Below are 22,754 nucleotides of genomic sequence, written 5' to 3' on the forward strand. Positions count from 1 at the left end.
CTTTTCTTCCCCAGCCTAAATAAATAAATAAATAAATAAATCATTCAGCTTCTCCTTGTTCAATGTGTGCTTCAATCCTCTAACCATCTTGGTGACCCTCTGAAGTTTTGTCTTTAAAATCTTGTGTTTCTTGTTCTTTTGGCCCCAAACCAGGGACTATACTCAAGATGCAGCTTCATGAGTACCAAACAGAGAGGGATAATTACTTCCCTATCCTGCTGCCAGTTCTCTTGGTAGCGCAGCAAAGTATATTGTTGGCCATCATCACCACAGGAATGCATTGCTGACCTGCAAGTTCTTGTCCACTAGACTTCCACATCCTTTTTGTATAGATGCTGTCCTGATTATATGGGATTAGTCCAGCCTTCATGCAGGACTTCTCATTTTTCTCTTTGGAATTTCATGATGTTCAGGACTTTCCATTTTTTCTTTCTTGAACTTCATGATGTTCCTGTTGGTCTATTTCTGCAGCTTCTCAAGGTCTGTCGGAATGGCAGTCCTGCCCTTCAATGTATGAATTGCTTCCTCCAAATTGATGTCACCTGGAAACTTGAAGTTTCATACAGGTACATTCATAGCTATTAGCAAGACTTTTTTTTTTTTTTTGAATCTTAACTTTTTATGCCTCTGTTAAGATCCTGTGAAGTGTTTACTGCAGAGTTATTGGAATTTTGCACCATTCTGTTCATCTAATTATTGCCTTGTTCTGGGCAGTTACCCACACCCTAATTTTATTAAATGGAGAAGAATGAAATGCTTCAGTGGAAAAGAATAAGAACAGTACAAGTGAAAACACAGTCTAATAACAGAGAAAGTAGAGAAGCTAGAATGACTGAATGGTACATTCTAAAGCCCAATGTTGGAGCTTCTGAACAACATTCAGCGTCAGATTGATAGGGGCATTGCCAGTGATGTTTTTAATCATTCTTGAAAGCATCAAGATTTTCTGTTTTCCTTCTAGATGTAGGGTGGGCTATTAGGTCTCGTTCATGTCTGAATGCTGTTCCAGGACTTCCAACAAGTTAAACTTTCCTAGATTTTGCTGTTTTCCACCGGAAGTAGGTACCTTGCATACAGCTGCTCGTGTGTTTTCAGTATGATATGTTAGGAAGGGTTTGTTGCCACCACAATGCTAAGTAATGGCTTTATTGGGAGTTTATAGATGTGCAGTGTATGGAAGTATGCATGATGCTGTAGGATATGCATAGCAATATACACAGACTGCTTGTGACATTGAGGTACAACTTTTCTTGTTGAATATATTAAGACAAGGTAGAGAGTGTTGTACATTTTCACATCCTATGTACCTTAGGAAGTTCTGTGTTTCCTAAGGTATTTCTATAAGAGACTTCAGTCCACAAGAGCATTTCTTTTGTTTAGCTGTAACCAAGCTTTCTCTATTCATCTCACCAGGGATTCCCAACCTTTCCTCAGTACTGTTATTTGTCTGTATTCGAAGATTTAAATGACTGTCAGTGCACCAATGTGGTTTTATGTAGCTTGTTTACCGTCAAAAGTGAGACAATTTTTCTCTTTTACTGTTGTGAAACTAAGATTCTTAGGAATTCAATAAATTCACAAGGCTGGTCAGCCTAAATTTAGATTAAATTATGTTTAAATTAATTTTTTCAGCTGTTTTTTACCATCTCTGCTAATTTTTTTGTGCCTTTTGTTCAGCCTCAATACACATCTGTCTGTGAGAGGATTGAAGGATTACTTTTAAGATTGCAAAGGGCAGAGTAAGGCGAGATCAGCTCTAGGTATCAGCCACATTTCTTTGGAGCTGTTTTACTGCTCCTGACATGCAAATGAGTCAGTACAAGCCACTCAGCAGATACAAATGAGAAACTTTCAGTCAGTCCTGTTCAGTTTTCTGGACCACTGCTAGACACATGGTTTGTCTCAAGTCTTATTTACTGCTTGATGCTTTAGTGGCTGTAGAGGGTAGATGGAATAGAAGTCCCATACTGAAAAAGGAAACCTGTCCAGTTGCCCTTTATAGACTAATTAATATTTTTTTCCCCAAAAAATGTTGATAGTGGACAACTACGACTTTTAAATACAAATTGTTTCATGCCCTAGCAGATAGGTACTCTTTTTAGCACTTCAGTACAATTTGATGAAGTTGTCATGAAGTTCCTCCCTTTCCAAGCTGCTCTCTTGAGTGATTTCTCTCGATTACTCTCATCATGATGTCTAATCTTTCTGTTGGCTTCACACTCCCACACTTTCTCTGTTGCTAAGTGCTAAGGACTGTCAGACTGGTCACTTCAGCGTTGCGTTGTCTTTGCATGTGCACTGTGCATTGGCATCGTTGGCCTTTGCAGTCTATGAGGCTGCATTTGACGTGGCATTACTTAGATCAGTGTTGATGTTGCATTGTAGGTCCCACAGTTCTTCATTCTGCGATTGTCTTGACAACAGATTTGCATGATCAGCGGGTAGGAATTTGTTTTTAAATTTGATGTTCAGATCAGCTTGATTCCAATGAATAATAGAAGGTTGTGATGATAACACAACATGGCGTGAACTGGTGAAAATGATTGTAAACAGAACAAGTAAGACAAATGATGGAGTCAGGTTCAGTGGTTATTTTTATAAAATGTAAGCAAATACTGTTTCTAGTTTCTGTCTTCTTGCACTGTGACAGCTGCTTGAAATCTAAACATATGGATTTATTCAAATATTAGTCACTCTAACTGCTTCTCATACAAAGAGGAGGAAGCTTATTAATTTTTTTTTCTTCTGACAGATTCTTGATAAAAAGGAATAGCAGATTCTCCCTACTCTTACTTGAGTCCTTTTCTTCTTTCACTCCTGAGGCAACCCTGTGGACCTGCACGTTGGACATCACATGAGGGAATACCTAACACAATTTTTTGTTATATTGAATGTTGAAAATAAGGGATGGGGATAGTTGTGTGGATCTGCCCCCTCACACATCCTCATTCCCCCCACCTTTATCTCCTTCCTTCCCTTGGTAACTTCTGATGTCACCTGATAGAAGACGATGAAGTAAGAAATAGCAGCCATTGAAGCAAGCTAGTAATGAAGTTACTGATTACCTGTTCCAGCCACTTTCATGCTCGAGGAACCCAAGGTTATTTTTTTCCATAAGTGATCCAGCACCTCTCTGCTTCCTGTTTAAGAAGGGTTGTAATCACAACTGTCCTTTTCCATTCATCTCTGCAGGGCAGGACTTAAATATTGTGGACAGTAAAAGCAGAAAACATGGATTTATACATCTCAAGAAGAGAAGTATTCCCTCAATAAGGGACTAATTGTTTGGAGAAAAAGCCTGCCTAAACCTGTAATTTTAGGGAATTTGCTAGAATAGGAATTCGTATAGTAGGACTGAAGGAGATTAGTGGAGGCTGAGTCTTGAAGTATGCTAGGAAATGAGAGAGAGAGGGAATGCAGAAGAGAAGAGAAAGGAGTAAAAAAGAAAGATAAATGATGGTCATCAAATACAGAAAGGTGTGTTTTGAAGAACAGATTCATGACTAATTTGTTTTCAGAACATTTTTTTTTCTTGTGGCATAAAGGTTTTGGGAAGATACAGAAGTGTCTGGAAAGTAGTCAGTGGAGTGATTAACTGAAGGAATATGAAGCACATAAAATATATGAGAAGTTATACAATGCAGATAGCAGGAAAGAAAAAGATGATGCAGGTGAAAAAAAAAAAAGTGCCTTCTCTTAGGCCACGGACAAGAACGTGTCTGGCCTACCTCAGCTGGGACAGGAAATGAAGGAGGATGGCTGAAGCCATAAGCTAAGCTTCAAAGTCTGCATTGGTAGCATTGCCGTGATAGAATAAAGTAACTTAAAAAGGCTGTGGAATAGAACAGCTGTTAAAGCTTTTGTTTTGAAAGTAAACTGTTATGTTTGGTTTTGTTTTATTTCATGCTATCAAAAATTCTTAGTGCTTATGTGCTTAGCTATAAGCATGGTCATGTAGCAAATTCTATAGCACTTTAATGTTATGTTCTTCAAAACTTCAATAATATTTCTGTTGCAATCCTTTCTGCAGTAAGTGTATTATTTCACTCAAACAAGGCCAGGATTTGAATAACAACTCTTAGAAAGTTAATCTACAGTCTCTTTTCAGACAAGTGATTTTATTAGGTGAGCAAGCAAATGCTCTGTGTGAAGTAGGCGTATCTAAACCAGGTGATTTCTGTTAGGTGATTTTTAATAGTGTTATCTATAAACAACAAAGAAAAAGACATTTTGGAGTACAACAAAAGCACGTGCAGAGAATATTAACTATGATTCCTGATGCAGTATTAACATTCAGCGAGGAGTGTTACGTCTTGGTTGCTCTTTACATCAGTCTGACTCTTTTGATGGCGGTGCACCCTTGGTAGTCTTGCTTGGAGTAATGAATGCAGAATTAAGTAGGCTCTGTCAAATAGTTAGTGGCCATTCAGTGTACACCAGCTTTTCCTTGCTGTACATAATCTGTGTGGTGGTTCCCCCTTACGTTCAGTGCAGGAGAGAAATAATTCCGTGGCGGTAAGAATAGAAACAAAGGGGGATGGCCCAGCTAAATAAGACAGAACAGCCACCAGCCCTTTCCTTCTTCCATTTCAGCTACTGTTTCCCTACTGACAGAGACTTAAAAATTTTATGCCTCCATATACTACTGGGTTCTTGGTCAAAGATTTTAGGTAGCAGAGAGGACAAAGGCTTTTTGGATCCTTCCCTCTGCCCCTGCCATTTCTTCCTTTCTCCCACATGCCAAGTTCCTCAGAGGCACTTAGTGGGTCTAAGAGCTGGGCTCAGACCATTTCCCATACCTCTGCAGCACAGGAGGGTCTCTTGAAAGAAAAGGGGGAGAAAGAGAGAATGAATGCATTTGTGTGGACACAAGAATAGTTTATCAAGTGGATTCACAAAATACATCTCCTTCAGCCCTCAACAAATGCATAGAGAGGCCAGAGAACGTCTTCCTTTTACGTATGAACATGATTTTATGTAACTATGACCGAAATGAAAGGGCAGCAAAGTCTGACAAAATTAAAATAAACATAATTCCCTAAAAGTGTTTCTATTTTGTATTTGATAAAAGTACTGATACCATATGTGGGAAATACAGCGGTGTAGGGAATAGTGAGGATTTTACTTATTTTTTCTTGTTTTAATTATTTATTTATTTAAGAAAATAGTCTCTTGTGTATAAAAATGTAAATTTGTTAGAAATATATTTATGAGGTCTGTGGATAAACCTTGCCTGGTGGGGCTAGTCTGGCTTCCCTGACAGAGTAAAAGAGAATATATTCAATTAGTGGCAGGATTTCAAATACAGTTTTTGTCCAAAACTTTGGGTTTCCCTTCTGCACATCGTTAAATGCTGAAATTAAACCATATTCAGTACATAGCAATATAACTTCAGTATAATTTATTTCAGTAGCCTGTACTATGATGACTAATTTTTTTCTTCATTTAGAAAAGCTTTCATCGCCATGTGGTCATCTGCAGAATTTTTTTTTTTTTTTTTAAGTAATAGAAATTGTTTCTTATGACAATATAGTTAGATCACCTTTTCAAAAACATATTTTTATGCTAGTAAGAGATCTACGTGGACTGTGAATGACTTTAATATGGCTTGTAAATTCCATTCCTGATAAACTGTTGATTCTATGACACGTATCATTAAAGTGAATGAAGGAACGAGTAGGTGTTACCTCAAAAACTTGAATTGTGAATGTGTTAAAACAAAAAAGGTTTTCCTGTAAGATACTATACTAGCATTTTTTTTTGCACGATTATTGTTATATACTGAGATACCTTATTAATATCGAGAGAAGTTAAAATGAGTGGTTTCATTTAATTTTTTTCAGGAACTGCAATTTGAGAGACTGACTCGAGAACTTGAAGCTGAACGTCAGATTGTAGCTAGCCAACTGGAGAGATGTAAGCTTGGATCAGAAACTGGAAGCATGAGCAGCATTAGGTAATATATAAATTACTAATTCCTTTGTTTGGTAATGAATATTGCTGCTGTTATGAATTACCATTGAAAATAAATAGCATTGATCATCTTGTAAAAAATACATATACATACATCAGGGAGCATGAGATTTTAGTCATTTGGAATTTTGCATTCTGATCCACATTTTTTTTTTTAAAAAAAGCTCAAGAAGAGGATGAATTTTATGTAATTATTATCTGCTTTGTCCAGTAACAACATACTAGTCATATTTGGAATTCATCGACTTGCTATAGTCTGAGTGGATTAATAGAAGAACTCCTGTTTCTGTTACCTGTTTGGTGGAATTCCTATTTCTAGCTATCATTTTCAGCCAGAGATGTCTGAGAGCAGAGATGTATTGATAAGTGTGTGAATCTGTTTTATCAAAACTTCATCATTGAAAGTATTAAAAGCTTTAGAGAGATCCTTTTACCTGCATATGTAATTTAGTTACTTAAAGCTGCCAACTTGACATCAAAATGTAATAATATCACCTTAAAAATATGTTTTTAAACACTGGCTTTCTTAAATTAGATTATTCTGATAAATTGTTTGGATGATGGCAGTGTTATTTAAGCAGTTGTACAAAAGCAGGCTGATCTCTTGGTCAGTCTGGTGTGAGTAAAGATTTGGTAGCCTTGATCTTCTTCACAGTAGTTTGTTTTCTCAGATGAAGTTAGTAAATGAAAGATGATAGCACTTGGGTTTCAAAGATCAGGAAAAATGCTGTATGGACATATCTCCCTTTTTAATTTGTGGAAATATTAAGTTTGATATCTTTTGAATACATAAGATGAAGTACAATATGCCAAGCTTAGGATTAAGTTTTGTGTGATACGAGTAGAAAAACATATGAAAATATCTGGAATTGGAAAAAACCTGTCACTATAAGAATAAACTCAGTTTAAGTAACTCAGATTGCACTTCAGTTAGATAAATTGTTTTCCATGTTAATTACGAAATACCTATTCAGTAGAATGCAACAGATGCAACAAAAATGCTATATGTAACAGTGCCATTAACATGGCAAAATTCAGAAGAATCTTTCAGTAATTCAACAGAAGCTGTAGATGAAGTTCATTTAAGTACAAAAATTCTTAACAATAAATCAAGAATTAACTCCCTAAGAGAAAACTTTATTCTAATCTATGTGTTTTTTCTTACCAGCTACACTTATATTGGCGTTAGAGAATCTGTAGTATTTTGAATTATTTAAACACAGAGTAGGTCACATTTTGCAATGTAGTACTGTACTATATTTGCACTTTAGGTGCATTCCCACAGTAATTTCATTTTTACATATAGCGTGACTGCATTTCAAAAAAGCTGCCTGAACTAAGTTTGAATAATACTATTATCTTATGATTATTCCAGTTGGTGATATGGAGGCTGGGGAATTTCTTGTTTAGAAGGAAATGTTTTTTTTGGTGAATTTCTTTCCTGTCAGTGAAGTAAGACTTTTTAGTCATCAGTGTTGTTGAGGTCATTCATCTGTTTCTTAAGACTCTTCAGTTGTTTGAGAAATTTAAGAGTTTGACTACTAATCTCTCTGTAGAACAAACCAGTACCCGGAATAATTTAGGAGACTGCATGTTTAAAAAAAAGAAAATAATAATAATAATTGCCCCCAAAATGTTTTACATAGGAGAGTTTAAAATTTCTAGCATTTTAACTAAAAACATTTAACAACTACTTGAAATAACATTGAAAACTTACAATTAAATAGGAGTTCGTAGACTTGGCATGTGATTTAAAAAGGAAATCACTAATAGTCTAGTATTGTTCATGTTGGGTCATCGTTTTTCCCTTACATACTACATGACCTTTTTTTGTTAGTTTTAAAATACTCAAAAATTATGGAAGGGTGTAGAACAAACAACAATATTAAATGAAATTAAATATCAATCTGGCTGATATGCTGACTTTCCAGCTGACTGGAGTCTGTAGAGTTAGAGAGAGACTTGCTTCAAAATACTTTTTTCGTAGATATAAACACCTGTGAAGCTAAGCTTTTTAGACAGACATGCCTTAAAACAAGGTGGCTAATTTTATTGAAAGTTGTAAACATTTTAAAAATTACTCTTTTACTGATACAGTATAATTTGAAGAATTTTATGTCTTTTTTATTCAGCCAAGAGAGTAAACCCAGGAAGTCTGAAGCAGGCTACACTTCCCAGAATAACCATAAAAACAAATGTCATTCATTAAGTTGTTAAATCATTTAAATGTTAACATCTTTGCTACTGAACTGGAAGTGACAATATTATAAGTTTTTGAATCATTCATTAAGAGTTCCCTAGTAGATTCCCAATTAATCATGTTACTTCTGTGGCATCTGCAGGTAATTTTTTTTTTGTTTTTTTTTTCAAGAAAATAATCAGAATTAATTTTAAAATACTGCTTGTGTTTAGTATTAAAGTAAATTCATGTGAGTTACTGGGTTTGGCAAAACTTGATAATTCCTTTGAGAATAAAGATTCAGGTTCAGCAGAGATTGATTCTGTCCCATGACTTTTTGTAATTAATGTTCACGTTAACATTTAAAGTTTATTCGCTTTCCTACTTCAATCAATTCCTTTCAAGCTAAGAAGTTCAAGCGATGAGAATAGTTCCAAAAATGTAGATTAAGTCCTGAACTTTCTTAAGAGGTTTCAGTATGTGTACAGGGGAAACTGGAGATATTTGAAGTTAAAAATAATTGTGTTTTCTTATTAATTTGATAGAAATTAAAAATCCTCAGAAAACAATGTTTCTTACTGGGAAGATTATTTATTGACCTCATCTCTGTATCTGAACATAGTGGCAGTCTTCCTTTGAGACTGATCTCTGCGTAGGAGAAAAAGGAAGAGGGCTGGGCTGATCAGAAGAATAAATTTGTGGCTAACAAATGAATTCTGAAAGAATTTGGGATTCCCTTACTCTTTTTTCAACCTAGTATATGGGACAACTTCTGTCCTCTGAAGCAACAGTATGGATTTTAATATCTCTATCTGTCTTCTTACATAGAGCTTGTTAATATATGTAAATAGAGGGTACTTAAGGTTTCCATTGCAGTCAGTATTATAGCGATAGCACAGTTATCAAGATTTAGGTCTCTGTTTATCTGTGTTTAGCTTTTGCTTTTCCAATTACAGAGCTGTTTGAATGTGGAAGTGTCTTATTAGAGAGAGGGAAGAAGCCCCCTTCCTCCTTCCTAGAATTTTGTTATGGGAAGTCCTGCTTTTGAAGCTTCATTCTCCAGTCTTATGTTTGCGCTCCCTGAGTACAACTTGTGCGATTCTGCCTAGTTCCATCCTTATACTGCTACTCTTCTAAGGAAAAAGCAAACAAAAACCCCGGGGACAAAACTATCACCAAAGTTCTGGAAAAATAAAGCGTGCTTCAACCAAGTAATTAAAATACATGTTGGAGTTTACTTTTATCTCTTTTCTTCTTCTGGTATATTCACAACAGGTCAATAGCCAATTGCATTAGATCACTTTTCACCCATGTGGAAAAAAACTGTATAACCTTTGCCAGCAAGTATCAGTGGAGACCTACAGCTAATATAAAATCACAACAACAGCAATAAAACGATAAGGACTATACTTAAGATGGGTACCACTTGCCCTATAGCAGTTTCAAATATACTGATGAAATAAGTGTGGGTCCATAACTATGGGAGACAGTAATACTGTTCCTGTCGCGGAGGAATTACTACGCCTCCAGTGGAGCGGAATGAGTGAATGGAAACTCCAGTGAAAACAGTGGGTGCAGTTTGCCCTTCATGTTTGTATAAGTAACAGAAAGTGTCTCGAACGTGACAAAGCAGGATTTAAAATTAACAAAGGACTATTATTTTTGAAACTATACATGCTCAGCAGTACTGTGGAAGAAAGTAAGAAAAATCCTCCTGCTCTGGATCCTTTTCTTGAAACAAGGGTTTTCATTATTACTACTGAATAAATGAAACTATTTTACTTTTTTGAATATGGGTGATAAAGATCCTCTTATTTTAATGTAGTTTATTCAAAAAAATAAATAAAATCAATTGATCTCTGAATGAAATGATGTGTTTGTTTTAAGCATGCTTTTTAGGCAGAACGTAAACTAAAACCAAAACTTAAAGCTCTTATTATTAAGCCTCTATAGGTAAAGACATTTTTAAAACCATCTTTAAATCAGTTGCATTTACTTTAAATTCTGTCATTTAAAGTGAAATCCTACCTCTGAGTCTCCAGTAGAAGTGACCATACATCCTTCAGTGATGTCACCATCATCATCATCACAGAAGTCTGTGCTGCCATTCAGCGAGACCTGGACAGGCTGGAGAGATGGGCAGGAAGAAACCAAATGAAGTTTAACAAGAGCAAGTGTAGAGTCCTGCACCTGGGAAGGAACAACTACATGTATCAGTACAGGCCAGGGGATGACCAGCTGGAGAGGAACTCTGCGGAGAAGGACCTGGGGGTCCTGGTAGGTGACAGGTTGGCCATGAGCCAGCAGTGTGCCCTGGTGGCCAAGAAGGCCAGTGGGATCCTGGCGTGCATTAAAAGGAGCGTGGCCAGCAGGTCAAGGGAGGTGATCCTCCCCCTCTACTCTGCTGTGGTCAGGCCTCACCTGGAGTACTGTGCCCAATTCTGGGCTCCCCAGTACAAAAAAGACAGGGATCTCCTGGAAAGAGTCCAGTGGAGGGCCACAAAGATGATACAGGGCCTGGAGCATCTTTCCTATGAGAAAAGGCTGAGACACCTGGGTCTGTTCAGCCTTGAGAAGAGAAGACTGAGAGGGGATCTTATCAATGTTTACAAATATCTTAAGTGTGGGAGACAGAGGGATTTGGCCAACCTCTTCTCAGTGGTTTGTGGGGATAGGACAAGGGGCAATGGCCACAAGGTAGAGCACAGGAAGTTCCGCACCAACATGCGAAAGAACTTCTTCACGGTGAGGGTGATGGAGCACTGGAACAGGCTGCCCAGGGAGGTTGTGGTGTCTCCTTTTCTGGAGATATTCAAGGCCCGTCTGGACGCCTACCTGGGCAGCCTGCTCTAGGGAACCTGCTTTGGCAGGGGGGTTGGACCCAATGATCTATGGAGGTCCCTTCCAACCCCTACAACTCTGTGATTCTGTGATCTGGTAGCATCTAGATTTATTATTCATATGCCTTTTCTTATCAAGGAATAATCAAACTGGACTGATTATAATCAGCATATTTTAATACCGTAAAGTTAGATTTTTTTTAAGCACTTTAAAATTCACTCAAATACCAAAAAGGATTTTTTCTTGTTAATATTTGTTACATAGGTGGTATCAGACACGGGTATCTAAATCTAGTATGCGCAGCAGCTATCTATATTTGCAATGGTAGTCCGGCTAAACCAGCTTTCAGTGTTGTTTACTGCCATATCTTGATCTAAAATCTTAAAACAACTGCACATGCACATAGCAGAAAGGTATTTATAAATTTTGCACTTCATAGTGGAGATACCAGGAAAATTGTTCTCAGTTTTACCTCCTTGAAACTGGAATTTTATGAAGTCTTCCTCTATGTCTTAAGATTGTGCCCTAGAAACCATGTTTTTAGGAACATGCTAAAAGCTTGTTATTTCTGGCTGCTTTTTTCTTTTTTTTTCTTTTTCCTTTCTGCACTTTTCTTTCACATCTAACACTTGGCCCACAAGGAGCTGTGTATCCAGCTGTACTGTGAAGCTCCAGGTGGCTCAATTTTAGTCATTATAAACTTACGATATAACCTTTTTTTATTTTATTTTATCATAGATATCAGGATACAGAAAGTAATGCAAGGTAATTTTTAATACCTCAATACAACTGCTTATAGCTATGCAGCACTGGAGTCACTGTGCAATACTGTGGTATAGCTCCATACCTCAGATTGATCCTGCCTGGTGAGAAGGGGTTCTAGTTAGACAAGACAGATGGGTGGCATCAATAGTTTGGATATGAAGTGACCTAGTGATTTAGGTCTTACTAATACTTCACTTTTTCTGAAGATTGTCTCAGCAAGTACTAGATTCTGGAAGTGCTAAATTTCATGGTCGTATGTCTTTATAGGGACCTTGCCAGAAATATAGACAAGTAAAATATAAATATAAGTAATGAAATTAAAAAAAACCCTGCTAACTAGAATATTTATTTGAGATACAATAGTTTGTTTTCTCATACGCCAAGGTGAAAACATACCTGTTTTTTTTCCCTTTGGTTACCATTATTCTTACTGATACCTTCAGAACTTCCCACAGTAAAATAAAAGAAATGACAGTGACAGGAAAACACTAGTTGTATAAAGCACATTACCAAAACTGTAAAGAGCATATGCTTATAAAAATCAGTTGCAAAATGAGATCTAGTAACATTCAAATTTCTTATGACATAACTGTTTTTCCAAGAAAACTAAAATGTATACTGCCACAATAGCAGAGGTCTTTGCATGCGTCTCTCTGAAGCTCTCCCATTTACCAAATGGTGTTTCAGGATGTGTTGTTAGTCTCCAACAATCTACTCACCTGTCACAGAAATCTTTGGTGACTTTCATGGTATTGAGTTGCTACTTGGTGGATGATGATTACTGTGCTAATATGTTTCCTCTAGGTAAAAGGCTGAAACCCAGCACTTCTGAAAGTCAGCCTACTGTTTTACATGCCTAAACACAGCATTTGGGCACTTCTGGAGTCTTTGTTTAAGAATAAGAATTTTGTGAAGTAGTTAAGTTGCCAAGAAGCAGAATGGACAGATTCTGCTTAATGTGACACGTTTCACAACGCACCACGTCTGATTTCCTGTGTGAGTTTGACGTCAATAGTTGATGTTGCTGGCTTCATGTGTAGCACCACATTTAAGAGTGTGAAAGTCAGAGGATGTGGTTTAGAAGTAAGAAGAGTGGTTAGGGAAATACTGAGGTAAGTATTTTAAATACTCTTTCCTTGTTTGTTTTGCCTTGTACTTGCTCTCTCTTGATCTTTTGGCTATGAGATAGCCAAAAGATAGACTTGAACAGTGATGGACACTGTATCCCAATAGACATTCCAGACTTGGTGAATAAGTTAGTTTGAGACCGTTATTAATACATCACACTTATGACTGGATCATTTGGAGCAACCTGATATAACATTTGATTTTCATATAATCCTAAATCCAAAAAAACAGTTCAGTGATGGGGGAAGGATTCTAATCCGAAAACTTGGTATTCTGAAAAGAAATTTTCAATGAAGAATTGTTTATAATTTTCTTAAATTTCAAATTTAAGATTTTATCTTTGTGTGTGCTATAGTCATGAAGAAGAAGTGCATGTAACTATTACATATTTAGATGACAACATTTTTTGTCCATTTATTTATTTCTATTCCTCAGTGGGACTGTTATTTCTATTTAGAGGTATGTTAGATATATTTTCTATTTAGAAGTGTATTAATTTTTTAAAATCTCTACAGTTGATTCCTAAGACAAAATGAAAACAATTGTTGTATAGAATTTCTTTTAATAGCCAATGTATATATAATAAAGGATGTATTATAAATACCCTGCTGAATGATTATGGTGGATCTCTGATGTTTGTCATAAGTATGAATTTGTCTGTACTCACTGTATGGAAGTCCAGTATTTACTTCATTCAGAGGGTGGTGAGGCACTGGCATAGGCTGCCCTGAGAAGCTGTGGATGCCCCATCCCTGGAAGCGTTCAAGGCCAGGCTGGATGGGGCTTGGAGCAAGCTGATCTAGTGGGAGGTGTCCCTGCCCATGGCAGGGGGATTGGAACTGGGTGTTCTTTAAGGTCTCTTCCAACGCAAGCCATTCTATGATTTAGGGAGCCAGTGTTGTTTTTTTTTTTTAATTTGTTTGTTTGTTTGTTGTTTTTTGTTTGTTTGAAGTACCAAAAAAATCATGAAAATGAGGTAGTCAAAAGTCGTAAAACTTTTTTGGTATTTCCATTAATTTAGATTTTTGCTTTGTGCTAGTTCTCTATAATAAAGCACATTGAGAAAACAGATTCGTCCTGTTGATCTCGTACAGGGAACTAACTAGTTTCACGGTTTTGCAGCAGATAAGCTTCTGTTGCTGAAAGGCAAATTTCCAGCAAATGTCCAAGCAATTGAGTCTAGTGTGATTTTCTTTTTTTTACAATACATCCATATCTTTTGCAATAGTATTATAGGTTGTATCATTTCTAGACATATCTCTGCAGGCACTAACTCCAACAAGACTTTGTAAAACACCCCCTCCACAGATGCTCTCTCCCTTCTCCTGCTTGCCAAGTACTCTCCTTTTCTGCCTGAGATATCACCTCCATGAGAGCAGTAACACAGTAACATCGAGCATTGCCAAACTTGTAATGCTGGCATGTTTATGAAATTAAGGTGTCAGATTTTATTTTAATCTCATCCACACTACTTCAGAGAAGCTATGACAATAATGATATAGATATTTTTCCCTCTAGTGCCTTAAGAAATGGTCTTTTCAGCTAAAAGCCTTTATTTGGGGCTGCCAGTTGTCACTTTGCCTCTCTCTCAATTAGCTTGTCTTTTTTTTTTTTTTGTTTCACTAATACCAGGAAAATTAAAACAAAAACTCAAACAAAGCATAATGAAGACAACAGGATAAAAACCTTTTATATTTTACATGTAATCATTTACTGATAAGTAAACCAATGAAGACAGTTCAAGAGTGTATTTTCTAACTCGGTGCATTGCTAGGATGATACTGAGATGTCTGAAAACTCTTAACAATTGTCACATTCACATTTATGTCTTGTTGCAAGCCTGACACTTGAATATTGCACTAATTTGAAATATGCTTCCTAAGATCAATATTTCCATGTTTATCTTTATTGACGTAAAACTTAGTTATATCTTACAGAATCGGGATCTGTGTTTGGACCACTTAAACCATTTTCTGAAAAATTTGAGCAATACCATTTACCATTAAGGACAGATAAGCACTGCAGTAGATTGCCTAAAGAGACTGTAAATACTATCATTTGAAGCTTAAACACATGTAGAATATCTGTCAAGAATGGGATATGGATGACACAACTATTTCTCTACAGCCCTTCGAGCTCTACTTTTTATGATACTTTGTTGGGCTCTGCTTTAATAATTTGACAATATTCTTTTTGTCCCCATCCTTACTTATCAGATGTTGAAATGTTTTTGGATAGGGCTGGAGGAAGACAAGACTGAGGATAATGCTGAGGGAAAGTGCCTTGTTATTGTAAAGTTCTTGAATTTAGAGTATTTTCAGGAAAGTTTGATTAAACTTGTCCAGGAAAGTTGATTTTTAGTGCTTACTGCTTGTAGACCAAACATACTAGATACCATTTTATTTTTGATATCTCAGAAGTAGGTGTTTTATGGCCGAGAACAGATTCTGTAATATGGTGACACTATGTAATGGCCATGGGCAGTTGAAATCAAACACTGTAACAGAAATAGGGAAGCCAAGGTGCCTCAAAGAGTCAGTGTTGAGGACAGAGACTATAAGCGGTATCTATCACTAATGTTGTCTACTGTTTTGTATTAAACCAAGATTTCAGTTGTCCCTTGTTTTGTCAAGCTGAGCCTTCCAGGTTAAATATTTTCTTCTCAAGATGCACATTGAGAGACATGTTGAGGTTCTGACAAGGATTTCAAGTCGTCATCATCATCATCATCGCTGCTCTTGGTGGTGTTCCAGACTCACACCACCAGCCCTGACTCTCCTCGTGCCCCATGCCCTGGGCGTTCCCCACCTTGCCCAGGCCTGGGCTCCCACAGCAGCCCCGGGGGCTGCAGCAGGGCCAGGCTCCTGCTCTCTCAGCCCTGCCCAGCCATGCTGGAGCTGGAAGGGCGGTCTGTGTGGTGTTATCCCATCCATCCCCCAGAGGGGTCAGGGTAGGAAGGACTCTTTTCAAGCCCAATGTAAAGAAGTCAAGAAGCAGACCTCCAGGGGCCTGTAGGATCCCAGTTACAAGTGTGTGTGGGGGGGAAAAGTTTGCGAGGGGGAACACTTGTACACAAAGTGGGTGAGGCATTTGGGAAAACCCAGATGCAGTCTAAACAGTGAAGACTTGAATTTAATAGGCACACACGTGAATCACAGGGTCTGAGAAATGAAGAGCAGGATGGAGCAGGATGAGGAAAATGAGACTGGGACAGAGTCTAGAGAACAGGAGGACAAGGCAGAGGTGTCATGGAACCATATTGTGCCCTTCTTACCATTGGGAAAACCAAAGACAAAAGTTGAAAATACTCATTCAAAACAGCTACTAGAGTTGAGAAATGTGGGGTCTAATTGTTGAAAACAAATCTCATTTGCTGTTATGAGTAGTTATCACATCTGTATGTCAGTTCCTGAGATACTACTATCTTGTTATTAGGATCTCTGCATATCTGGAAGGCTGTACAGGGAAATGAGAAACAGCGAATACCTGACAACAATTCAAATGAATCTTTACAACAGAATTAGGCAGCAGAAGTTGATACAATACCATTGGATTGCCTTCAGCTATTTTTATACGCAGATAGATATTTCTCTCCATGATACACATCTTGCAGCTTATGAAACTCCATTGGTTCTGTAGACAACAGCATCCCTCCACACAACATGATTTATCCCCAAAGCAGTTTAGAAATGAAATGGTCATGAAACAGAAGTTGTATAGCAATGCATTTATACCAGGGCTGAGCCAAATGCAGCCAGCTGAAAGCTTCCCAGAACTCCAAACATTTTTTTTTGTTCCGCAGAAGAAAACAAAGCCTATCTTTTCCCTGTTCTTGAGGGAACAAATTCAACTTTGTGTCATTTCAAAGAAATATTGCAGTCAGGCACTGTATTTTCTTTCCTTTCATCACCCTGACCTTCTGCTTGTCACTTTCTGAGCTTGTGTAGGTGACCTTGACTTGTCTTGACCACCCTCCTCTCCTTCTCCATTGCCTAAGTTTATATTCCACCTAGTTCACGTGCCTAAACACTGCAGTTTGCCAAAATAAAGCCCTTACCTCCTGCACTTCCTTACTTTGACACGTCCTCATCACCTTTCACTAGTGTAGATAAGGGAACAGTTGCTAATAATTCCTGCCAAAAACTCTTCCAAGGTAGTTTATCTGTCCTTAGCAAATGACTAAGTTACTTTTTCATTAAGCTAGGTTTATGGTTTTATTTAAGCTTGGTCATGGTTTTATTTAGAGTTGTTTTTCAATGCAATCTTTTTATAAAATGGAAATTTTCAATAAAAATGTATTGGTAGAAGTTACAGATTTCTCATTAGACATAGTTTTCAGAAATACACTCATGTCTACAGTAGTAATTTCTGTTGCCACATTGAAAGTGGATCCTGTATCCTACTGTTGTATTTAGCTGTAGTGTTTGCAGGAAATTTAAGAGTTATCAATTCACTTTGAAAAGATTTGTCTTTGTTGTTTTTTTTTGTTTTTTTTTTTTGGGTGGTGGTGGTGGTGATTTTTTTTCCTCTTGCTTTAGAAATCAACATTGTTATTATTAATAATAGGTCTCTCCTTGTTCATATGAGATAATGTGCACAGGGATTGGTCCTGATATTATTTTCCTTTTTGTTGTCTATCTGCTTTTTCTGAGGAACTGGCATAGATAAACATAGATAAACATCTCAGTGGTGCTGCTACAACCATGACTGTTCTGTAAGCAGAAACTTAACTTTGCATTCCTTGACGCTCAAGTATATCAAATATCAAAAGCACATAGGAGGTATTAATATATTTAGCTGAATTCCAGGAAAGAGATGAATGAGCACAGTTCGTTTCTGCAGGCGTCTCACAATTTGATAGCAACATGCTTTGAATGGCTAATGTTATATGCTCTCTAGGCACATTGCCATTTCAGCAGTTAGCTGAAGATTTTATAGATTTTAATGTGTTAAACTTTAAGGGGCTTTTAAATCTCTCATGCTTTCAGCACATAGTAGATATAGTCTCAGTTACTACTAATTGTGAATAAATATTGTGCCTCCTTCTGGCTTTCCTCTACCCCTTTTATTTTTACCTCGTGTCTCAACACTGCTCATCTGCCTGAACAAAGGTTTAATTAAAAATAATAGACTTTTGCACTCCAGCTCTCTACCTCCTCACTGTCTGTAGAGCACCCTACTCTCCAGGTGTAGAGATGGAAGATATAGTACAGCCTTTACATTTGTATCCTGTTATCTTAAAACAAGTAGATCAAGATTAAATTGTTGTATTTTGTTTTCAATTAAATATTCATCACTTAGACTTCTGTGAATATAGCTGCAATAGGATAAGGATCAAATTGAGTAGAGCGTGAAGTTTGCCTAATTCCAAATATCCTGTGAAAGGTGCCTTGAAGGTTTTCAATACGGCTACTGAATTTGTTGAAAGTATTCATAAGTGGGTAACAGGAGCCAGTGATTACCATGAAAGGAATGTCTTCAGCTTAGATAAACATATTATCTTCAAAATTTATCGGAAAAAAAGAAGAAATCCTAGTCCTCAGATACTTGGTAGACATGTTACGGCTTCAGTGAGGGCTTCATCCAGCTTCACTGGTTCCCTAAAGCAATGATGTTCCTAATGACATTCCTCTCCCCACAAAAACAGTCATCAGTTTCAAGACTGACTTCTGAGCAGCTTCCTTGGATTCTGATCAGTGTTCCTGCATCAGCCTCCCTGCTGAATTAGAGCAGTGGGTGCCAAACATATTGATCATGCACCCCTGGCAGCGTAACATTTTTAAGTATGCACCCCCACTGCATGTATAGTTATTTATTTATAGATTATGTGTACTATTGTACTAAGATATTACGTACATTACAAAGCACACCAAAATAGATATTAGTAAAAGATGAGATAAAAATGAAGTAAACACTTTATTTAATAATATGAAAAATACTTTCTTCCTGCACTCCAGTGGATTGTCTTGCGCATCCCCGGGGAGCACAAATCCCACTTGGGAGATGACTGGGATAGAGAAGACTGCTCATCTCACAACGGTGATAACTGCTCTGCTGAGCTGCCTGGAACCTGGTATAAGCAACCTTGCTTTGGGTCAGGCCCTGCCAGAAAGGAGCCAAAGACAGCAAGTACTGTTGGCAAGGTACCTCTGCTGGATGAAGGGTGATAGGTTGATGGCAGGTGATAGGGTGATGGTTGGACCAGGTGATCTTGGAGGTCCTTTCCAACCTTAATGATTCTACGATTCTGTGATTCTATGAAAGTAAGGCAGCTGTAGGAACTAGGAGGGTAACACTGGCAGACAGGCAGTCCCTTCATCTCGGTTGTCTGAAGGCTTGCAGTATTCTTTCACAGTACAGAAAATGCAGCATTAACACTTGCACAAAAGTTCTAGTTTTGGTCTTTTTCCCCATCTGACACCAGCTTCTTTCCCTGATCTCCTAGTGCAAAAGAGAGGTATTAATATTTAATTTTTGATTCAGGTTTATGGGTTCACTGAGTGATAAACACACTGTTACCTTTACAATATCTGTAGTGTTGCACCTGGGGTTTATTTATATGTCATTGTGTGATCTTGCACTCCAAAGCCAAGTTGTTGCCAGTGCTGAAATACTTTCCCTTCCATAAATCAAGGTGTATGTGGTTGGAATAACATAATGCAGTTAATCATTCCTTTTTACTTTTATGTTAATCACGAAATTTGTTCATTCTAAAAAACAGTTTGTAAGTAGCATTTTAATTTAAACCCACTTCAATCTAATACAACAACAGCATTTAAAGAACATTAATGTGGAACCATTAGTCTATACTGAGTCACTTTTAGTCCAAATGCTAGGCTAGTATATGTTGAACATTGCAAGCAATTTCTTTATTACACTCACAGGACTGATCCAATTATAATCAGTGCTTTGTAGTTCAGCTATCCAATTTTCCCCTTCTAGTTGATTAACAGAAAGCTCTGGCAGATCTTTGGAAATTCATGGCCAAATAATTTGTCAATGAAATGTAGTGCATGTAAATTGATAAACGTAGTTGTTGGGAGGAAATAATCATTGCAAGTTGCTGACGAGAACAGAAGACCCTATTAATAAATTGAAGTAATCACTACCTCTGCTTTATATGCTAGTCTGCTAAATATATTACATTAGAATATATTGCATTTTCCTTCCTAGGAATATGTAAATGTCAGGATATAAGTGACTTCATATATGGAAAGCTTTTACAAAAAGTTTTCTGATTTTCTCTGTCCAGTCAGTATTAATCACGTAGAATAAAATGTGCAAAAGAGGCATAGCTTATGCAGTATATTACAGAAGTCCACCTGAAAGAGCTTCTGCAGCAGCATTTATATGTCCCAGATTTATAATTGTTTTTTTTTGTTGGTTTTTTTTTTTCTGGTTTAAAAAAATACTTAAAGTTGGGTGTTAAAAGAGTGGTGTGTTTATTATTGGATGTTCTCTCATCCATCGCTTCTCCATTCCTGTTCTCTAGACTTCCCTCCTTCAAGTATTTTCAATTAGTGCTGTAATTAAGAAGACAATAGCATTTTCATTTGAAGGTAAAGACTTGCAAGACATTCACCTTTGCCAAGTCTTTATTTTTGGCTCTAATCAGAAGTTCTAGAAATAGCAAAGGGTTATGTGTTACCTTCCTTACCACCCTAAGAATCTGTTGTAGTATGGCTCAGTTTTGTTCTTATGCATGTGCCAACTTTACTAATGAGAACTTAGTCTTAGTACCTAAGAAATGAGTAATTAACCAAAAATCTTACTCAGGCATTCTGCTTTAATTTTTACATAGGTTTCCACTTAAATCACTTTTTTTTTTTAATTTATAGATCCATTTTGCAGAGAAAAGAACAAAATACCAATAATAAATAAATATCCAGTAATGCCTGTAAATATATTTACTTTAGTGGCCCAGGAGTACACAACCATTGCAAGATTCAGCTCTGTTTCTGCAGCGAGGCACTGATAATACAGTATTTTGTTCCTTAGCAATGAATTTAGATGACAGTTTATATTGAGCTAAACTCCCCCCCAACAACAAAAAGGGTTATTGACGCAGTTACAGTAAATGCCCTTGTTCACATTACGAAGATAATCTGTGACATGAACCCCCTAACATCAGTGATTTTAAATAAGCATGGCTTTTATTCCTTGATGAGTAAAAATTAAAGAAAGTCCTGTTAACATACATAATAAAACCCTTGTCAGGTTTTGATTATTTCAAGCATTTGCTGGAAATCTAGGCTATGGATGATTTTTATTTTGTTTAAAAGAATGCCGGATATACACAGTGAAGAGATAGAATTGTGACTAGTCATTAAAATTATATATTATGGTAAATATACAGCTTTCTGCATTAGTGCTGACTTTTAGTGAAGAACAGAACCGTAGTTACCTGAGTATTTCAGCAGTAGCATGGCATTAGTTATGAGTGCAACCAGCCTGGGGCATGTTTTTTTGGATATACTATTCTTTCACTTTATCCTGTTAGAATTTAAAGCTATATTAAGTGATGCTAAGCAGTAATATTGCTAAACAGTCTTAATCTAATCCAATTATTAAGATAGGATTTTAAAGATTTATTTTGCCTTTTTATATACATTTTACATGAGTGCGTTGTTTTGATGTTACTGCTTTGTTGTTCCAAGTTCAGGTGGTTCAGTTTTAGCTTGTGAAATACAACGGTTGGTTGGTATCTTTCATCAAACATTGAGAAACATTTCTTGTGCATTGCATGAAGTAAGATAGTAACACAGAGCAGACTGGTAGTGGGATTGGGACTTGTTACAGTAAGACAGACATAACTGAAACAGCCTTGGGTAGAGCAGGACCTTCTTGCCCCAGAGCTGCATGAGACAGTCATGTTGACACCTTCATGCATGACAGATCCCCAACAGGTATCCACATGCTTTACTTCTGAGCTGCCAATTTGTTTCTTCTTCATTGTAGTTAATGGTATAAACAAGGAGCAGTTGTAATTAGTCTGGTTTACGCTTTTGTGGTATAAAACATGACTTGCTATTCTTAATATAATTTTTTTACTTTCTTGCAATTTAATATTTTCTACCGCTTCTGTATATTTCTCAGCATTTCTGTTCTGATTTAGCTTCTTTTCATATTTATAGCTGTTTTGCTGTCCCGCCTTTTCACTTTTACTAGTATTAGAAAAGTGTTGGTCGTTTAATGAGCAATGATCATTGCCTTGTGATTCAAGGATCTTGCCTTCCTAGAGTGTCTGATGAGCTAAGTAATTTATTTCACCAGAATGATGTCATTTGCATGAATTTCAAGACCCAAGGTCTTGAAGTCTTAACAATTGCAATTCCTCACCAATTAATCCTTTCTGAAAAATAAGATGTGTCTGAAAGGACAGAGGTTTTCTTTCTTTGCTGAGCATCTCTTGTTCTCAGCTGACCTAGGAATAGATACGGGACTTTACAACGTCCCCTCCTCACCTTCTCTTCGGTCTTTCAAAGGTCTCTGTCTCTTTGCCGCTACAGTAATGATCACTTTGTGTACTGAAGCTTTGTCATCAATTCATAATGATGAAAAAAGCACGTAGTTTCCTATATATGCTGCTAATATTCAGTAATGGTTCCCAGCTCGGAATCTGGGGCTCCAAGACAAGAGGTAATAAAGTTTGGAAAAGATGACAAAGCTTTCATAGATGCTTGCACTCAGAGTGAATAAAGTACTTCCATGAAGGTCTGTCAGAAATACTACATGCTATGTTTCTTGATAATAGCTATAAATAGAAGATTATATGCAGACACAAGCACTTATTTCAGCTGACATTTCATCTGTTTCAGTGAAATGTGGTTGCCTTCCTCCCTTAGGCTTCTTTGAATAGCTCAGTCTG

General features: G+C 37.0%; 1 protein-coding gene across 2 annotated transcripts in view; it reads left to right on the forward strand.

The window, feature by feature from the left end:
- CTNND2 (catenin delta 2) overlaps positions 1 to 22,754 on the forward strand; it is a 428,710-nt gene that overhangs the window by 21,858 nt on the left and 384,098 nt on the right. For both annotated transcript variants that reach the window (XM_050709047.1, XM_035552796.2), the window contains exon 2: positions 5,844 to 5,956. In XM_050709047.1, the coding sequence (XP_050565004.1) occupies positions 5,943 to 5,956 (14 nt within the window). In that variant the 5' untranslated portion in view covers positions 5,844 to 5,942. The remainder of the gene's footprint in view (positions 1 to 5,843; positions 5,957 to 22,754) is intronic.

Source organism: Cygnus atratus, chromosome 2 (genome assembly GCF_013377495.2).
Source record: "Cygnus atratus isolate AKBS03 ecotype Queensland, Australia chromosome 2, CAtr_DNAZoo_HiC_assembly, whole genome shotgun sequence".
Lineage (NCBI taxonomy): Eukaryota > Metazoa > Chordata > Aves > Anseriformes > Anatidae > Cygnus > Cygnus atratus.